General features: G+C 43.1%; 6 protein-coding genes across 6 annotated transcripts; 2 read left to right on the forward strand and 4 right to left on the reverse strand.

The window, feature by feature from the left end:
• Window positions 1–226: 226 nt before the first annotated feature.
• On the forward strand, window positions 227–1718 carry BGW36DRAFT_299134 (uncharacterized protein; the record flags this gene model as incomplete). Its single annotated transcript, XM_046211500.1, has 2 exons — window positions 227–1283; window positions 1330–1718. 2 exons carry the CDS (start codon window positions 227–229, stop codon window positions 1716–1718), a joined length of 1446 nt encoding a protein of 481 aa, XP_046070015.1.
• Window positions 1719–1995: 277 nt separating this feature from the next.
• Window positions 1996–2652, reverse strand: BGW36DRAFT_398241 (uncharacterized protein; the record flags this gene model as incomplete). Its single annotated transcript, XM_046218387.1, has 1 exon — window positions 1996–2652. The coding sequence occupies one exon, from the start codon at window positions 2650–2652 to the stop codon at window positions 1996–1998; it is 657 nt and encodes a 218-aa protein (XP_046070016.1).
• A 1565-nt stretch (window positions 2653–4217) lies between these two features.
• On the reverse strand, window positions 4218–6302 carry BGW36DRAFT_299704 (putative alpha-1,3-glucanase/mutanase; the record flags this gene model as incomplete). The annotated part of the gene is made up of 5 exons (XM_046211558.1): window positions 4218–4735; window positions 4795–5252; window positions 5306–5531; window positions 5586–6117; window positions 6174–6302. 5 exons carry the CDS (start codon window positions 6300–6302, stop codon window positions 4218–4220), a joined length of 1863 nt encoding a protein of 620 aa, XP_046070017.1.
• A 2944-nt stretch (window positions 6303–9246) lies between these two features.
• On the reverse strand, window positions 9247–10076 carry BGW36DRAFT_408577 (uncharacterized protein; the record flags this gene model as incomplete). Its single annotated transcript, XM_046219083.1, has 2 exons — window positions 9697–10076; window positions 9247–9640 (listed from the first exon to the last, which is right to left on the reverse strand). The coding sequence occupies exons 1-2, from the start codon at window positions 10056–10058 to the stop codon at window positions 9247–9249; spliced, it is 756 nt and encodes a 251-aa protein (XP_046070018.1). The 5' UTR covers window positions 10059–10076.
• Window positions 10077–12351: 2275 nt separating this feature from the next.
• BGW36DRAFT_428780 (uncharacterized protein) lies at window positions 12352–13180 on the forward strand (the record flags this gene model as incomplete). Its single annotated transcript, XM_046220601.1, has 5 exons — window positions 12352–12545; window positions 12609–12637; window positions 12705–12831; window positions 12890–13017; window positions 13080–13180. The coding sequence occupies 5 exons, from the start codon at window positions 12352–12354 to the stop codon at window positions 13178–13180; spliced, it is 579 nt and encodes a 192-aa protein (XP_046070019.1).
• Window positions 13181–13790: 610 nt separating this feature from the next.
• BGW36DRAFT_381627 (FAD-dependent pyridine nucleotide-disulfide oxidoreductase) lies at window positions 13791–15607 on the reverse strand. Its single transcript, XM_046216451.1, has one exon. The coding sequence runs from the start codon at window positions 15504–15506 to the stop codon at window positions 14037–14039; it is 1470 nt and encodes a 489-aa protein (XP_046070020.1). The 5' UTR covers window positions 15507–15607; the 3' UTR covers window positions 13791–14036.
• Window positions 15608–15734: the final 127 nt, after the last annotated feature.

Raw genomic sequence — 15734 nt, forward strand, 5'->3', positions numbered from 1 at the left:
CCGCGAGGCTCTGGTGCTGAAATGGCCGTTCTAACTGGCGTTGCTAGATTTACAACCTGCTTTCCACGTCCTTTTTCACTACTCTTTTGTTTCTCCCCTTCAACTATGACTTTTCCTGTTCTTTTATAAAGTCTCCTGCCCCTTCCGAAATAGGGAAGTACTTGTGAGTGCGGGTATACTCTCAAGGTCTAGTATAACTAGATTTGATACAATGGCTGCATCCAATATGCAGCCCATCTCAGTTTCAACAGATATAACGACGATTTGGTATCCCACGGCGTGGTCGACAGTTACAACAACCGATTATGTTGCTCATTTAACATCGACAACTACACTGAGTCCTTATGCGGTATCCACGGTGTTGACATTTTTCACGACCTATTATGGATCTGCCTCAACATTGACATCTACGACGCACGAGCCTACTAGCGTTGGAGAAACATCAATTACCTCGAAATTCGATGCTCCATCTTCTACCCAGGATGTTCCCACCACCACTGCTCCTCCCACCACCACTGCTCCTCCCACCACCACTGCTCTTCCCACCACCACTGCTCCTCCCACCACCACTGCTCCTCCCACCACAACTGCTCCTCCCACCACCACTGCTTCTCCCAGTACCAATCCTGTCCCAACCTCTGATGGACAAAGCAATAGAATAAGCAACGGAGCGCTTGCTGGTGCAATTGTCGGGTCCATAGTCGGTACAGCGTTGCTTTCGTTCCTGGTTGCGTTGTTTTTCTTTCGTCGATCGAAGAGCAAGCATAACGTTCCTGGTAAAAGTGACGGAGTGGAATATGTGGACGCAGAGAAGTCTGGAAGTCGCGGTGGCCCTGGTCAAAACATACTACCTGATTCTAGTCTACAAAGCACAAAACCCAGTGCGACAGCAATTGGAGAAAATTTGTTCCTAGCCAGTGGATTGTCCAAGTGTATCCCCGAGCCAGCAGACGATGATAGCGTCGCGAAACAGGTTTTGACATTTTTTGATCAAGCCAGCCTTCACGTCGACAATTATTATTCTCAGGCGTTTTCAATGACTTTGATATCATCCCATGATCAGAATTCGAAAATATTTGACTTTCACACACCTTATCTTCCTGGGTCATTGACAACTCTCTTGGAAAACTCTAAAACGCGGCGGCTTATCATCACTCATGCTCTTGTTTACTCTCTTCTATCAGCAATAGACCCTCAAGGTACAACAAGACAACCATTGCTACCTTTAGGCTTCACGACTGGTCCATTGGTGCGAAGCCAAGAGGATAATGATTTTGATCAAGGTAAGACGGTTAATCAGTGTTTGATCTACTATTAATCGTGTCGTAGAATTCGGTCAAATTCTCTATACGTGGCGCATGTTAACAGCGTATCTATCTCGACATGCAACACCTAACGCGGCGAAAACAACCTCGACGGCACAAGAAACAGAAATTAATACCTTTGTCGATGTTTTCACAGCCTCTTTTGCTCCATACGCTGACTCGTCACACTCGCTAGAAGAGCGAGCTCGTCACCTGAGAACCGTGACGACGACCGCTGCTGACCTAGGGCGTTGGCTTTTTAGTCAACCTTGTACATTTGATTTTATCTATACTGGGATAATGGGGAATAAGGAGGTTGTAGTACTACCTGCGATTGTGAAGGTCCGGGACGAAAAGGGCCGGAGCTTGGCGAGCAAAGCAATCTTATGTGAAGCAGTTACTGCAAAACTGTGACCGCAAAATGCGATTTTTCTTTTTACATGATAGTTTGTTCCACAATCATCTTTCAACTACTTTATGAACCAGAAATAGTTTCAAGCATGAAATTCTAGTACGAAGTGTGGATGATTAAAAATCGGTTGACAGTTGATAAAAACAGATAATATAACGGAGTCTGGAAAGCGAATAAGTACAATTGTTCTTGGGGGTAGCGATTTCATTACTTCATGTCATAATAACAAGGAAAGCCCAATAAACATGCATGAATAAAGAAACTTATATGAATGCAAAGTTATCGCTCAGATGGGGCAATACTCTCCAACTCCGCTACGAATTGAGACTGGGGCTTGGTCGCATCGGACTGTTTTGATCGACGCCAGGAAAGCATTTCGCTAACTTCCTGGTTAATAGCAACAGATTCCTGAGTCCCTTTTCTAGGCATCTCTTCTGCAGATACCAGAGACTCAACTTCACTAGGGAGAACAAGAGATATGCTACTACTAAAATTCTTTGAGCCTGCCCGGTGTCTCCCAATATTCACTTGACTAATTTCGTCAAAGTTTGTCGGTAAGGACGGGCGCGCTTGGTCGTCGTCTGCATCCACGGGATATTCCGAATAAGTAAGTTGATGGAGATAACTGATTACTGGGGCGAGGCTCCCCAAACAAAGTAGTAAGTAACTTCGCTTTTTCTCCACGCGTTGAGTGTTGTTGCGCAGTGCCCAGAGCATTCGTTTCCCAAGATGCGATCCCCCCTCACCACGCGTCTCTTGATCTACGCGAGCGGGCTCGATCAATGCTGCCATATCCCGGGTAGCTTCCTCTGCGTCCTTGATTGTTGAATCAACCCAGTTTCGAACTTTGAAATCGGCATTCTCCAGGAGTTCGACATTTTTGAGTTGGCGTAGGCGCTGAGCTTCGCGAACTTGAGTGAATGCGTGTCGAGTCATCTTCAATAATTCCTGGGTGTTTTCGTCTACGAGATGGTCTTTGAAGCTTGCTGCAACAGAGAAAGACGACATTGACAATCTGGAGACTAGGGATGTCGCCCCTGCATTATCCCGCTCCGTTGCAATCGGTAGCTGAGTCGAAGATTGCCAACTTTCATTGTCATCTTTCGTACGAGAGAATAGAAATGATCGGGGTCTTTTCATCCAATCCATTTTTGAAAAATGAATTTCCTGTACTTAGATTAATTCCAGTCGTACGACAACCACTTGAGCAGGCTAGAAGGGATTAGTCGTCCGACAAATAAGGAATATGGGCAGCCTTGAACATGTTCGTTTGCATCCCCACTACAGCCCCTTAATTATGCGACGACCGCGAGCACAGGGATGAGGAAGACTCGAGACTCGCAGAGACTGTCTCTGTCCCCGGTCGGGACGTGCAGGAGGCTTGCAGCTGGGAACGGACTTGTAACCTAGTCAAGTACACAAGCGATAACCCAGCCTTGTGTTTAGACCTCACAGGAGCTTTTGAATTGTCACCTAGCTTCTTCAACCCTGTCCTAAATCCCAACTTAATTGGCTTATTATGTAGTGGGGGTCGCGTTGTTGTTTATCAGCCTCGTACAAAGCTTAAAAGTGGATAATCAGGTTCTCATGACTCATGCTGATTGTTGGAAATAATATTTTCTTTTTCTGATAGCCTTGCCGAAGTGGGTTCATTCCTGCAAGAAACAGGAGACATCACCGGTCTTGACCCTAAAAGAGCACGGGTTACTAAATTAGGAACTATTGCGCATGATCCCACCCGCTCTTTAGTTTAGAAACCAGAGGCTTTGAGAATTTCAGCTCCTAATAAGCTAAATTGGTATAATTAACACGTGAAACTCCCTCGTGGCCATCGAATTCTCGGTATAGTATTACCAAGACTATTAAACGTGATTTAGTCACCAACAAGTAGCATCGTACCGTATGCATATTTATTCCTTTTTTTCGCTCTTAAGTCAATTATCCCATAGGAACAAACGAGAATGTGCGCAGTTCCTTTTCAATGTTTAAAAGTAGTGAACCCGTTGTTATCCGACTTGTTGCTGTTTTGAATCGAATACAGTAAATCATTGTGTCGAATGATATCTCCAAGTCACAAACACTTTCATAATATTGCTTACTAGCAATGTGATTATGTTGGAGATTTCTCTTATATGACCATAATATTAAATTCATCCTCCAAATGCTCTATACATGGTGCTGTTTTAAGCGACGATCAAGGATCCTCTTTCTTACAATTGTCTTTTTAGTTATGTGTATGGCCATTCTCATACATGCAAGTTCTAGGCCACGACTTCTAAAATTATATATATCTCTAGCCGTGTGTGTTCGTTTTCTGATGGTCCTATATCTGGATTATTGCATCGAGATAATGTCAACATTTTGAAACAAATTTTTATTTTTCAATTGAACTAATTCCAAAGTTAAAACATTGAATATTTGGACGCTGTAAGGACGGTCTCATCTACCCTGAGCATATCTGTCCTGGTGTAACATCAATTGATGTACAAGCCACTGTTCAACTAAACATATTGGCACGCTGTACTTGGGCAGTAGCCGTGGTTGCAAGCAAAACTACATAGACCTAGATAAGAGTTATCTTCATTTGATAATGGACGGCCGTTTCTTCCATTTGTTGGGGGGGTTGGGACAGGTGCACCATATTGAGTGCAAGTGCATGGCCCTGGTGGACAGTAGCCATAATTACAGCAGAAGCTACAAAGACCAACATAGTTTCCTGGACCAGTGCCAGCGACACATACAGTCCCGCTAGGCTGGGTCGATGTTGCTGTGCTGGTCGTGGTTTTGGTGGTCTTCGAAGTACTGGTAGTTATCGGGACTGACGTCGTGGTGGTAGTAATTGGGGCAGAGGTTGTAGTCCCAGTGGTGGTGGCAATAGTTGACGTTACTGTTGCAGTCCCAGGAGGAGCTGTCCCCAGAGACGGCGTGGCAGAGCAAGTACTGACGTGCAATCCCTGTACAAGCGATGCTAGGCCGTCTGGTTGCAGAGGATCACTAAAGCCAGCTGGAAGACTTCCAACTAGATATTCATAATAAGCATCAAAAAAATCATGATTCATTTAATAATGAAGTACTAACCGTAAGCGTTGAAGTTATACAACCCACAGACGCATCCATTGATGATTTGCTTGAGACTGGTGCCTGTAAAAACGGTTTGTCCGCCTCTCGTGACGGTGAAGGTCTGGGAACCAACACCCATAGGAACCTGGTAAGAGCTAGCGCCAGCAGGTGCATTAAAACTCTGCTCATTACCGCCTGAGTTAACCGTAATAGTAGCGGCCGAAGTGAGCAGCGAGACAACGAAAACAGAATCTTGCATTGTCTCCCATCCATTTGGACGCCCAATAAAGTAATTTCCAGAGGCATTGGGAGCCGAAACCATACAAGTATCGGTAGCGTCACAGTCAACGCTTCGAGGGGTGGGCCTATACCAGTAAATGAGCTCATCACTAGTGATGTAGCTATCAACACTAGTAGCGCCAGCTTTGAATGCGGCAATGAAGGGCTTGGCCATATCAAGCCATCCGTCATGGGGCCTAGAAATAACCATGTCAGAGACCAGACTATTGCGTACGAGCTAGAATCCTACATATCATTGACCCATTTTGAGGCACCGTCATCGGTATGGGGGGAATTCAAAGGTCCGACAAAGTGAGACTCGCCATAGTCATTCCAGGTAACGATCTCAATGAAACGAGGACCAAGAGTCAACAAATCCTGCCAACGCTCATACCAAAGCAAGTCGGATGGAAACACCCAGTTCTTACTGTACGAGACCTCGGGACCGAAATGAGTTGAAAACCAAGGCGAAGCAGCTTAACAGATATGTCAGTTTGATACGCCATATGTTCAAATGATTTTTAACATACGAGCAATGTAGGCTTTGCTACCAAGAGCATTGACATATTGCTCATCACCTGCTGCAACGGTGACATTTGCGCCAGCTGTTGGTGCTTTATTGTTTCCGTTATTTGGCCATGCCATCCAATTCAATAGACCGTCAACTGGTGAAATATCCGTACCATATGACGGGTGAAAGTTAGGCGCAAAAAACAAATTCATACCTGCGGCTGAGCGCATGGCGGCGACATCAAGACCATCACCAGCAAAGGATGATACGAATACCTTGTTATCGACCATGAGTTGGGCCGGTTTGCTCCCGTATTGGGCAATCTTTTGTCCGATTGCAGTCGCCTGGCTCGTACTCCACCAGTTAAAATCAAAAGAAATAAAAACCTTCATTCCATTATTGGCTGCAGAGTCGTATGCATATCCTAATTCCTGATCGGTATATGGATCTACGCCAATATTGAGAGCAAAGGCATCGATTCCATATGACTTAGCGCGCTTCATGTCTGCATCGAAATCGGATGCACTATGGCGATCACTGGTGATTCCAATCTTTGAGATCGTTAGGCAACCTTACAACCTTCCTGTTCAAGCCGTGGAGGTCCTACCATGAAATGAGCAAACACAAGCCTGTTAGTCGACTGCCTTGTACTCAATGAGTCATCCGGTTTGGGCAGTGCCTGAACTAGTCCGACAAAACCGGACAATGCCGCAAGTATAAGCTTTCTCGCTATCATGGTGTTGAGTCAGCAGAAGAATGCTGCTTCAATTTTGCTTTTTTCCTTTAAAAGGGGATGAGTTTATCAAATTAAAGCCTACAAAGCCAGGTAAACCCCCCTCTTTAAGTACCCGAGCTACACAGTATCATAGTCGTATACTGCCGGAAGAGGTTGATAGGTTTTCGATGTAACTGTTTACTCGCTCCATTTCTTCAGCCATTATCCAGCCAACCTCTACCAGGGGCGGAGAAGTGTAGGGAGTTGATTGGACTTGGGTCCCGGTGAACATAATCCTAAAAGTCAGAACTAAATTATTCATCTCAACAGGCTAATGAGGTTACTGAACAAGTGGCCGCAAATGTTGAAGCGCGGTGACATTGAATGGACTTTTATAGCACGCTCCAATAACAACAGCGGAATGGATACACCAAATGTAACATGGTGCATTTATGACAAGCCTCGGACAACAAGACATAGATGAACTATGTTCTATTATGGTTCCACAAGCTCTGACTTTAACCCTCTTGGGCAGCCTAGCGCTAAATTGAAAAGTCTAAACTCGGGTAAGTCGTTTTATGCTAGAAGCAGAAAATAGCCATTAGATAGCAAGAGCTACATCCCCCCGGCAATTAAGCATTTCATAATGAGGCGACAAGTTCTGTCTTCATCTTGAACTTCCAGCTATTGATGGAAATACCTCTATCAATTGATGTATATTTCTGTGGTTGGTTACTGAATATGTGAATGATCGTCACCATATGTTCTATTAGATTAAGGCTCAACGGCGGGTACGCACGGTGGTGTTCATAATTTCTCGAAACAATACAATGACAGAGCTAGAGGCGCTATGGAAAAACTCGTAATTCGCTCTATTTCTCGCTTCGTCTATTATCGCATTTTGGTCATATGCCTGCTTCTATGAAGCTTGTGGCTTGCACAATGTAACTGCGGCCAGTCGGACTAATCATCAATTTTGTTGGGTGTCGTTGTGGCTTCGCTAGGCTGTCTAAATGCATGGTAACGACGCAAGCTCCGACGGAGTATTCCGGCAGTTGAGTAAGCGACCAGGTTTCCCCAGATCTTATTGTTTTCAGGGTTTTAGTGGCTGTGTGTTGATCATATACATGCAGCCTCGGAAAGATAATCTTCAAATCACTTTGCCATGGATAATTTCTTTTGTAGGTAGCCTATAAGGATACTCTCAAAACATACTACTAAAGCAGTGGTATTCTACACGTCCACTTTCAATAAAAAACCAGCTAATATTAACAAGGACTTGCCCGCTTCGGCAGCATACTACATTATTTATCCATTTTCGGGTCATATGAGCCTCTTTCGCCAACTAGATTTAATTCCCGCAAAATACTGCTGCCATCTAATAGGTTAATCCGCCGCAATTTGCACATGACATTCCGCTTCATTTGAAATGATTCATAACTATATCCAGCACGGTGAGCAGTTAGAGATACGGGCACTCCAGATAGACCTTTGGCTGTATTACACACAATTCATAATTTCAGGCATATTTGTAACAACGTTTAGACCTCTGGGCTTATATGCTATTTTGCGAGTACCAATTTGCGTAGATTCTAACTGGTGAGTAGTTGGGAAGGGGCATATTCCTGGCTTTCCTAATTTATTCACCGGTCACGACAAGAAAACAAGTATCGAAGGCTGAATCCTTTTGTATTGTTATTTCAACAGCTGCGGGAAATAACAGAAAACTACTGGTTGCAAAAAACATTCGAATATAATCAGGTAGAAAGTACCTTTCTCAATCAGGTGTTATTAAACGGAATCCATATCGATGACGAAATAATAAAATTCGAGCGCTGGATGACGCGGAAGACCCTGAAACCTTGCTCCTGGTACTTAGCAGCGAAAATACAGGTCATTGAGATCTCAACTACAACGGTATTAGATACGTGCTTGCATTTGACAATTGAACCATGTCAAAAGTAGAAAAATACCATTGGCCGACTAAATGTCGTCAATTTGGTGGCTGTCTAAGTAGCCTTATACTAAGTACGGCTAGGACTTTTTTACATGCAACAGTTAATCTTAACACATTGGCCCACGAAAAATAATGGGGCTCCAAAACTCCAAGCCAATAAAGACGGGGTTGCTTATGATGGCTGAAACAGTTATTGTGAATGTTCTATGCCCTACTTACATGCAAGAAGAATCTCTAACACTTGAGACAACACTGAATTGTTGTTTCTTTCTTTCTTTCTTTCTTTCTTTCATTTTCCTTGACTTTATTTCATCACCGTCTTTGTGATTACATTAGCTGCTATTGAACTATACATGCATATTCTTTAAAAATGCCCCAATTCATGACATTCTTTCGTTCCCCATGAAACAATAAATAGGAACCAGACTAGTTTACTATCAGCATATTTCTCTTTAAAGCTATTTTTGACGTGAATTGTTTTAACGATAATCATACTAGGAGTCAATTTTCTTGGCAAGGAATACGTAAAATTTCATGCAGATCTCTTTTTTAGTAACAACGTCATCTAGGAGGGAGCATATCTTCAGTTCTTTTCCCACTAACGTATTTCATAAGCGAACGGCACACATGCGAGGCACACCCCTGATTCCGATATAAAACTGACATTTTTGGGTCCTCAATATTTCGCCACTTTTCTTAGAAAATATAGGCTGAGGTTGATATTGTAATTATTAATAATTATTAGTCAAACCAAGAATATATAACATTAGAAGTAAGATTCATATATTATATCATTTTTAAACAATATTTTCTAATAAAGACCCAAAAATGCCAGTTTAATATCGGAATCAGGAGTGTGCCTCACATGTGTGCCGTTCGCTTATGAAATACATTATGAGAGGCCGATGGGTTCATTCAAACTCCTTTGAAGACAAGAACTATATATTACGTATATCAAAATCCATGTTCGTGATCTGTCTATATACTTAATGTCTTTCCATCAGTCCTCTACTTCTTGAGATCTGCTGCACTTGCAATATCACTCTGCTCCGTCCCAATCTGAATTTTGTAGATATACGTATCAATACCCACGGCCTCGCCGCGATATGCACCGAATTTAGGATCTGCCCTGCCCGGGAACGTAGTTGCAGTCAGATTATGGCCTCCTGTGCTGGAGAATTTCTGGAGGTCTCCATTCCAGTAGAACTGCACCCATCCTGGTGTCGACGTGTTGATAACAATTCCAGCAGAGTATACAGTATCCGCGGTAACCTCGGTCGACCACTGACTTTCTCGATGTGAGTTGCCAGAAGACTGATATTGAAATTCAAGTTTTCCGTTCACAATCTCCATGGATAATGGGATATTAGCACCGCCATGCGAATTCGCTTCGAATTCCTTGCTAAACAGGGTCGTTAGTTTAGTTATATTTCTTTGTTCTATGAAAAGAATTCTTACAATTGCCAAATCATAAGGCTCTGCTCGATCTCCGCCAAAGAGAACTGATATCCAATGTAATACGTGGTATCCTTTTCGGTCTTCCCAGCCAAGGCATGGTACTCGGACCGGATATCACCTTTGATACGATGGCAATGTAAAGCGGCGGTTCCATTGTCATCCTTGCCAAGCTTGATGTATAGATCCGGCTGGTTGCTAGAAACTTTGTCGCCTCTCGCAGCCTCGAGGTTCAGTTGGCCAATTTTAGAAGGATCGTTCAAGGTATCGTTGGAAGCGTCAAAGTTGACAAAATATGAGCATATCCCTGAGGGGATGAGTGCGAAGAAGGAAAGGTATATAATTACTTTGAGATTGCTTGCCATTGTTCAAGTTGTTCTCGTTCAACTGCCTGGATTAGATATCAAGATAAACGATTCTCCTGATGGGTCACGGACTTATTTATAATGCTTGAACTTGATTATTTAGCTAATATTAGTGTAGACGATCTAAACTTCATTATACCCACATTGCGAACAAGGCCCCCAGTTGCCCATCGCACGTGTAGTGTTACACCCTTTGTAGTTCTTTAGCCCCAACCATTCAGCTATTCGCGAATTGTCCAATGATATTGGATTAATTTCATGTCGCAACACATCGGCCCGTGTACGTATGAGGCTTACTTTCGGAGAGCCAACATCATATGGACCACTCGCCGTCATTCTATCCCCGAGACCAAATTCTAGTTACTGGCCCCGTTGCAGCTGTCAGATTAGTTGATTCGGTGCTTATTACTCCATAACTTTAATAGTTCCATAAAGCCAATACATTGTTTAAATTCCATCCGAGGATCCAAATTCGGTGAAACCGCCCAAGCCGGGGAATGCACCGGCAAAGTTGTGGCCTCTCATAGGATAAAGAATAAAGGTAGCGGAAAGCGATCTGCAATGGGTTGGGGGCCATTTTCAGATTTAAGCTTGCAATCTTGAACAAAATGTCAGCTTTAGTCGCAAAGCAATTCGTTTTCGGTTGGTGCAATTTGAGGGTATATAGACATGCGAAAATTAATTCGAAATGTACCAAGTTCCAGTCTATGACACATCTCCTTGACGTCCTGATTGTATTCGATTAGTTTCGTCGGGCATTGATGGTGTAGGTCAGAAAGAAATCGACATGAGTCTAATAAGTAGTAGACGTTAAAATGGTAACAAACGCCCAATGTTACAATCTATTGAAAGAGCTGTGATATAGCTTCTATATTAAGTGTACATATACCCAAAGGTATGAACATTATATTCATCCTGGCTGTTCGTTCCTATTCATTAAAACCATGAGTAATCATATCCCCAACACTCTCGAGCAATTTAGATTATTGAGTTTTATCTTATTCAAAACCACTACATTCTAGAAATCAGCTCAAGTGAGTGGGGGCGATATTCCTTTTTTTTTTTTCGGTGCATATGAAGACATTCAGTTTAGCTTGTACAGCTTGTGCAGCACACAAAGAATCAAATCGAGATGTTAGGAGGGAAAAGAAATGTTATTGCTGAAGAGCCTGCCAAGCTAACTGGCGCCAAGCAGGAATCATACGTTAGATCCTAATCTACGGATGATATGAGAAAATAATGAATAAACACCTTGTAGTAATTAATCAAACTAAGTTGATATATGGTAATAACGCTTTTCAAAAGTTTATGTGATATATTAAGAAAAGACAAAAAGCATACTTTTCTGTCTTGGGGGCAGACCAGGGGAAATACAATGTTCTGGGCTGCTGAGCATGTCAGCTCTACGGGAATAACTCTGTGCGAGCTATAGACTTACAGCATTTGACTGCTATGACATATAGAATCGGAGGCTCTAATGTCTCCAATGCTTAGGGAAAGAGTGTTTTGAAGAGAAAGTAGCTGGAACGGTTAATTCCCAAAGGACGACGATTCAAACTATCTACGTGTTTTGGTAAGGCTCCCGAAGGCACCCAATTGCAGTTAATGTTTAATAATCCGAGTTTGCTATGAAGAAATATAACCCTTAAATTTCTCTTTCGTAAAATGAGATTACAGAATACGTCGTGGTTTCTTAGTTTGCTGGCGGCCACTTTTCTTGCTGGGAAACGATGAAAGTGGTGCCTTGGCCATCCCATCGACTACTCGTTTAATCGACGTCAATGTTGATTTCTCAACTTCGCGGTTCTTTTTTTGTCCTTTCAATTGTTTAATGTATCGTGCATCCGTTCTTTTGATTATGATCGTACTTGTCGGGGTTCCATACCGTATCGCAAGTGGCATATCCGTTCCCGATAGAGTCAAGATTTGCATCTTGAAACAATTATATTTCTTGGCTGTCCTATAATCAGATGTGGGGATGTGGGTTAGTCTCCATATATACAAGAAGAGAGCAGCCATAATCAATTATTTCTTTCTTGGCAGTTATATTTTGTCTCGAAACAAGATGATTCTCTCCTCTGCAGACACGGACAAGAAAGACATGGAGCATTGAAGGATGTTAGTCTACCCCGTTGCCATTGCGTCATATACACAACGTTAAATATGATCAAAATCACAAGTATAAATGAGGCTTTAGTCCTCTGTTTTTCAAACTTCACAATCATCTCAGGTATCACTATCTATTCATAAAAGAAATTTTTATTCATCAATTTACCCCTCATAATACTGCAAAATGCAGCTCATCCGTATTGCCGGTGCCATTGCCCTTGTGCCTGCGGTGTTTTCATCATCTCCTTTGAGCACCGATCTCTTTGCACGCGATGACGATCGGGGCAATGAGACTATTTCTGGACTTGGGGCTCGAAAGCAGGCTGTATTCGGCGCTGGTGGCAACACCCGTGATCTCGCAATCGCCATGTTGGAGACGTTAGTCAACTCTCAGTTTCCATTTAGTATACACGTAAGAAGGCTTCAACTGACAATTTGCAGGAAAACAATGACTGCGGATTACACCTATGGTATGTTCAAATATTAGCTATTCGCTAACGGAACTGAGTGGAGAATGACTAACATATATGCCTCCAGGTGATGGAAAGACAGGTGACGCCACAAACTTTGGCATATTCAAGCAGAACTGGTACATGCTGCGAACTTCCGCATCTGATTTCCTTGGAGAGACCGTGGACCAAGTTGCTGACGGCGCTATTTTGAAGTAATGTCTCCTGTGATTCATAACCTCGGACTTTCGCTGGCTAACAACCAAGTGATAGCTCCAATCTAGAAAAGGATGTCAAAGCCCGCCATGATGGTGAGGATCATTATGATTACGATGTTTGGTTTGCTGGTCACCGTGATGGAACGTCCGGTGTTCAGAATCCAAACACACCAGATATCAATGGTAAGTTTAATCCGAGGAAATCTGGGCAAATTTTGGGACTGTTTAGCTCACGTAATATATAGCATACAAGGATGCTGTGGCATGGATCCAGCAGCAAATCGAGAGTGACACCAAATATCAGTCTGATGATACACGTTTCTGGGTTAATGTCCAAGCAATTTAGGGCCTGGAAGAATACATGTAGGATCGGTGGCTGAATACAGGCGCTTTTGTAAGAGACGAACAAAGGTTATATTTCTAAGGATTCTTCTGGGATTGTCTTCTCAGGCAAAAATGAAAGGGCCATATGCAATCACTTTGCATGTACATGAGTTGTCTTTCGTCTTGGTTTTATTTAGTAGTTGTTATTTGCTCACACAATACACTCTTCTATCAATGGATTTGTTGATTATACTGGACGTACTAGGGGGATTCCGTGGATTAAGATTTGAATAGTTGGGGAGTGCGTTGATGGGGAATTGTTAAAATCAAGGATAGCCAATAAATCTAGTAGTACTCCCAGTATACATGAGAAATGGGTCAGTGTTTGTTAAATCATAAATGACTATTGTACCCTTGCTCAATCATCAGCTGAACGATCAAACTCCGCAAATATGCCCTATGATTATCACCACTTTCTAATGAACCAATAATCTGCCGAATAAGGATGCAGGTCAATTGGTACTACTTTCGAGTTTCTAGATGATGATAGTATGGATAGATATAATTAAGTTTCTATTCTATGATTCTTGGTGGACTCGTTTCGCTATTTCATATTAGAGTTGATCGAAGGAATGGGTAATTAATTTTTATGCGTTCAGTTACCTATAGAAGCATCAATTAACGTGTAGGAAATCCTGCATCCAGAGTAACATCTATCAATAGATGGTTTCTCTACATTGGAAGCGTCTCAATATGGACTTTTCACCCCACATTCCATCTTGTGATTTGAGCATTAGTCGTTCATGTGAATGCGCTTGAACCAGACTGCCCATCGAGTTTTGTTTTGTGCTCTGTGTCACGTATAAAATACGATAGTTTTACTCCAAAAATGCCCATAAATTGTTCAGGCTCTCCGCTAAAGTAGGGTGGGCCCAGATAGCATTCTGTAATTTTTCATATGGGATATTTCCGATCATCGCCATCTGCACAATGCTCATGATTTCGCCGCCTTCAAGGCCGAGACAGGTAAAACCAAGGATTAATCCGGTATTGCAATCAACAACAGCCTTCATCATGCCCCGTGGCTCATCTGTTTCTAGTGCACGTGCGACGTATCCCATGGGCATTTTTGCTGTCTGAATCTTTCTGTCGGGGTACTTTTCACGGGCTTCTCCTTCATGGAGACCGACGTGCGCAAGTTGAGGGTCGGTGTAAACTACATAAGGCACGATGCGGTCTTTGATGGAAAGCTTTGCAGGACTTTTCGAAAGAATGTTGGACTGAATGATGCGAAAATCGTCATATGAGAGGTGCGTGAACGCCGGAGGCCCTTTCACATCTCCGATTGCGAAAACTGAAGGTGATGAAGTCTCGAGATATTCGTTTGTTACGATATATCCTTTCTTGTTAACTGCAATATTTGCAGCTTCTAGCTTCAAAGTGTCCGTATTTGGTATGCGACCGGCGGCAAATAGGATATGTGTTCCGGCGATAGTCAGATTGCCGTTGCTGGTCTGGACAGTGAGATCGAAGCCATTATTGGACACCGCAATTCTGACAGCACTTGAATTCATGTGGATTGTGAGTCCGTCTTGTTGGAGAACTTCCGCTAAAAGATCAGCAATTTCTGGATCCTCCCGCGATAGTAGATGTGCTCCACGATGAATGACAGTGACTTGTGCACCCAATCTGCGGAAAAGCTGTGCGAATTCCACTCCTACATATCCTCCCCCAATCACAACAAGATGGCTAGGAACTTCATCTAGCTCTTGGATTGACGTGGAGTCCAAAATCCGTCCGGGATCAAGCGACGAAATTCCTTCAAGAAGCGGCGGTGCAGGTCGGTCTCCCACGTTGATATATATTTTCTCGCCTTGGATAACATTTTCCTTACCAGTACTATCTTTGATATTCAGCTCTTTCTGACCGACAAAGCTTGCTTCACCTTTCAGAATATGCACCCCGGCAGCCTTAAGTCTACTCTCGCTGCCAGCCCGGAATGAAGAGACGATGTCGCGTTTCCGTTGACGGACCTTGAGCATGTCAACCGCGACATGATTTGCGCTTGTTTTCGAGTCTGATGTGTGTATGCCAAAATCTTGTCCCCGGCGAGTTAGGTACGCGACGCGGCCAGATGCAATTAGTGTTTTCGTCGGTGTGCAGCCCTCGTTAACGCAGCACCCAGCGATATGTTTACGTTCAACAAGTGCTGTTTTCTGGCCTTGTTTCGCATAGGCTATAGCTAAGGGGTTACCAGACTGGCCAGAGCCTATAATTATAGCGTCATACTTTTCGATCGTTGCCATAGTGCTCAGGAAGTTTCGAAATTTCGATTTAAACGCATTCATCAGTTGTTTGCTTCAAAGTGGTCGTAGATATAGCCAGAGGAAGTGCAGGGTATCTGTCTAGGATACACCATAGGTATGACGTTTATATTCCTACTTTTATATATACCCCGCATAATCCACAGCCGTAAACATCCGTGTGTGGAAAAGAATCTTATTGGATTTTATGAGAGCCTAGTACAATTCGGGTATGTGAACACCACGAAAGCGTAAAGTCTAGAGTGCTCGAAA

Source organism: Talaromyces proteolyticus (assembly GCF_021365285.1).
Source record: "Talaromyces proteolyticus strain PMI_201 chromosome Unknown BGW36scaffold_8, whole genome shotgun sequence".
NCBI lineage: Eukaryota > Fungi > Ascomycota > Eurotiomycetes > Eurotiales > Trichocomaceae > Talaromyces > Talaromyces proteolyticus.

What these genes read in the sequence shown, in the direction of transcription:
- BGW36DRAFT_381627 (XM_046216451.1), bottom strand. Translation starts at nt 15,506, where the DNA reads ATGAATGCGTTTAAATCGAAATTTCGAAACTTCCTGAGCACTATGGCA.